This window comes from Mytilus trossulus, chromosome 4 (assembly GCF_036588685.1).
Source record: "Mytilus trossulus isolate FHL-02 chromosome 4, PNRI_Mtr1.1.1.hap1, whole genome shotgun sequence".
NCBI lineage: Eukaryota > Metazoa > Mollusca > Bivalvia > Mytilida > Mytilidae > Mytilus > Mytilus trossulus.
This window is the reverse complement of record NC_086376.1, coordinates 77,404,982-77,406,068: the sequence shown is the minus strand read 5'-3', so window position 1 is coordinate 77,406,068 and position 1,087 is coordinate 77,404,982. Positions and strand designations below refer to the sequence as shown.

The 1,087-nt window shown below is 38.8% G+C and overlaps 1 protein-coding gene across 1 annotated transcript; it reads left to right on the top strand.

Annotated features, from left to right (window-relative positions):
- The first annotated feature begins 387 nt into the window (after positions 1–387).
- Positions 388–879, top strand: LOC134716816 (acanthoscurrin-2-like). The gene has a single exon (XM_063579826.1). The coding sequence runs from the start codon at positions 388–390 to the stop codon at positions 877–879; it is 492 nt and encodes a 163-aa protein (XP_063435896.1).
- Positions 880–1,087: the final 208 nt, after the last annotated feature.

The following is a 1,087-nucleotide window of genomic DNA, read 5'->3' as shown; positions in this document are numbered from 1 at the left end:
TGAAGAGCCTGTAATTCATTTCGCCGAAGGTCATTGTCCGTTTTATTTGTTTTTCGTAATTTTTATTGTAATATTTTGTTTTCTCGAAGGAATTGTTTCAAATTCTAGTAAAATTCATTTTATATCTGACTGAATGGTAAAGGTAGTTCAGTTTCTTAAAACTGTTAATATCTTTGCACTAACACTATATTCGAGCTGTATGACAACCGCCATGCTTACCAGAATCTCAATGCGAATTGACAGATGAGCCAATAATTAACTTTAAGCACTCTACACATTTCTAAAATTATACTAATAGTCTTTTAAAGATCTTTAAAAAAAGAAGATAATTTGATTTGCACATTTCATTTGTTTAAATTGACATGTTTATGATATTTTTAGCTAAAAATGAAGCTCACCATTGCTCTCTGTGTACTTTTGTCAGCCGTATGCATAAATGCCAATGTACCATGTTATGGTAAGGGCTGTGGATATGGAAGTGGGGGCTATGATGGCGGATATTACGGCGGATATGGTGGATTAGGAGGTTTGGGCGGCTATGCTGGATTAGGGGGTTTGGGCTATGGTGGATTAGGTGGTTTAGTCAGTTATGGCGGCGGATTTGATGGTTATGGTGGAGGATATGGTTATGGCAAAGGGTATGGCGGCGGATATGGTGGGTTAGGCGGTTACGGCAGCTATGGTGGATTAGGAGGTTTTGGCTATGGTGAATTAGGTAGTTTGGGCTATGGTGGATTAGGAGGTTTAGTCAGCTCTGGCGGTTATGGATTAGGTGGATATGGCGCCGGTTATGGATTAGGTGGATATGGCGCCGGTTATGGATTAGGTGGATATGGTGGAGGATATGGCGCAGGATATGGTGGGGGAAAGAAATACTGAGATCTTCTTTTCATGAAATGACAAAACGAACATGAAGTTATATTGTAATCCATATATATATTTCTGTACATATTATACTGCAATAAAGATATAGCCCGCAAAATGGTTTAGTGTTTACTGATCCTTACTATTACATAACTAGAGGCTCTAAAGAGCCGGTGTCGCTCACCTTGGTATATGTGAATTAAACAAAGGAAGCAGACAGTTC

Bases quoted from the DNA above. Each gene is read 5' to 3' on its own strand.
- LOC134716816 (XM_063579826.1), top strand. From the start codon at position 388: ATGAAGCTCACCATTGCTCTCTGTGTACTTTTGTCAGCCGTATGCATA.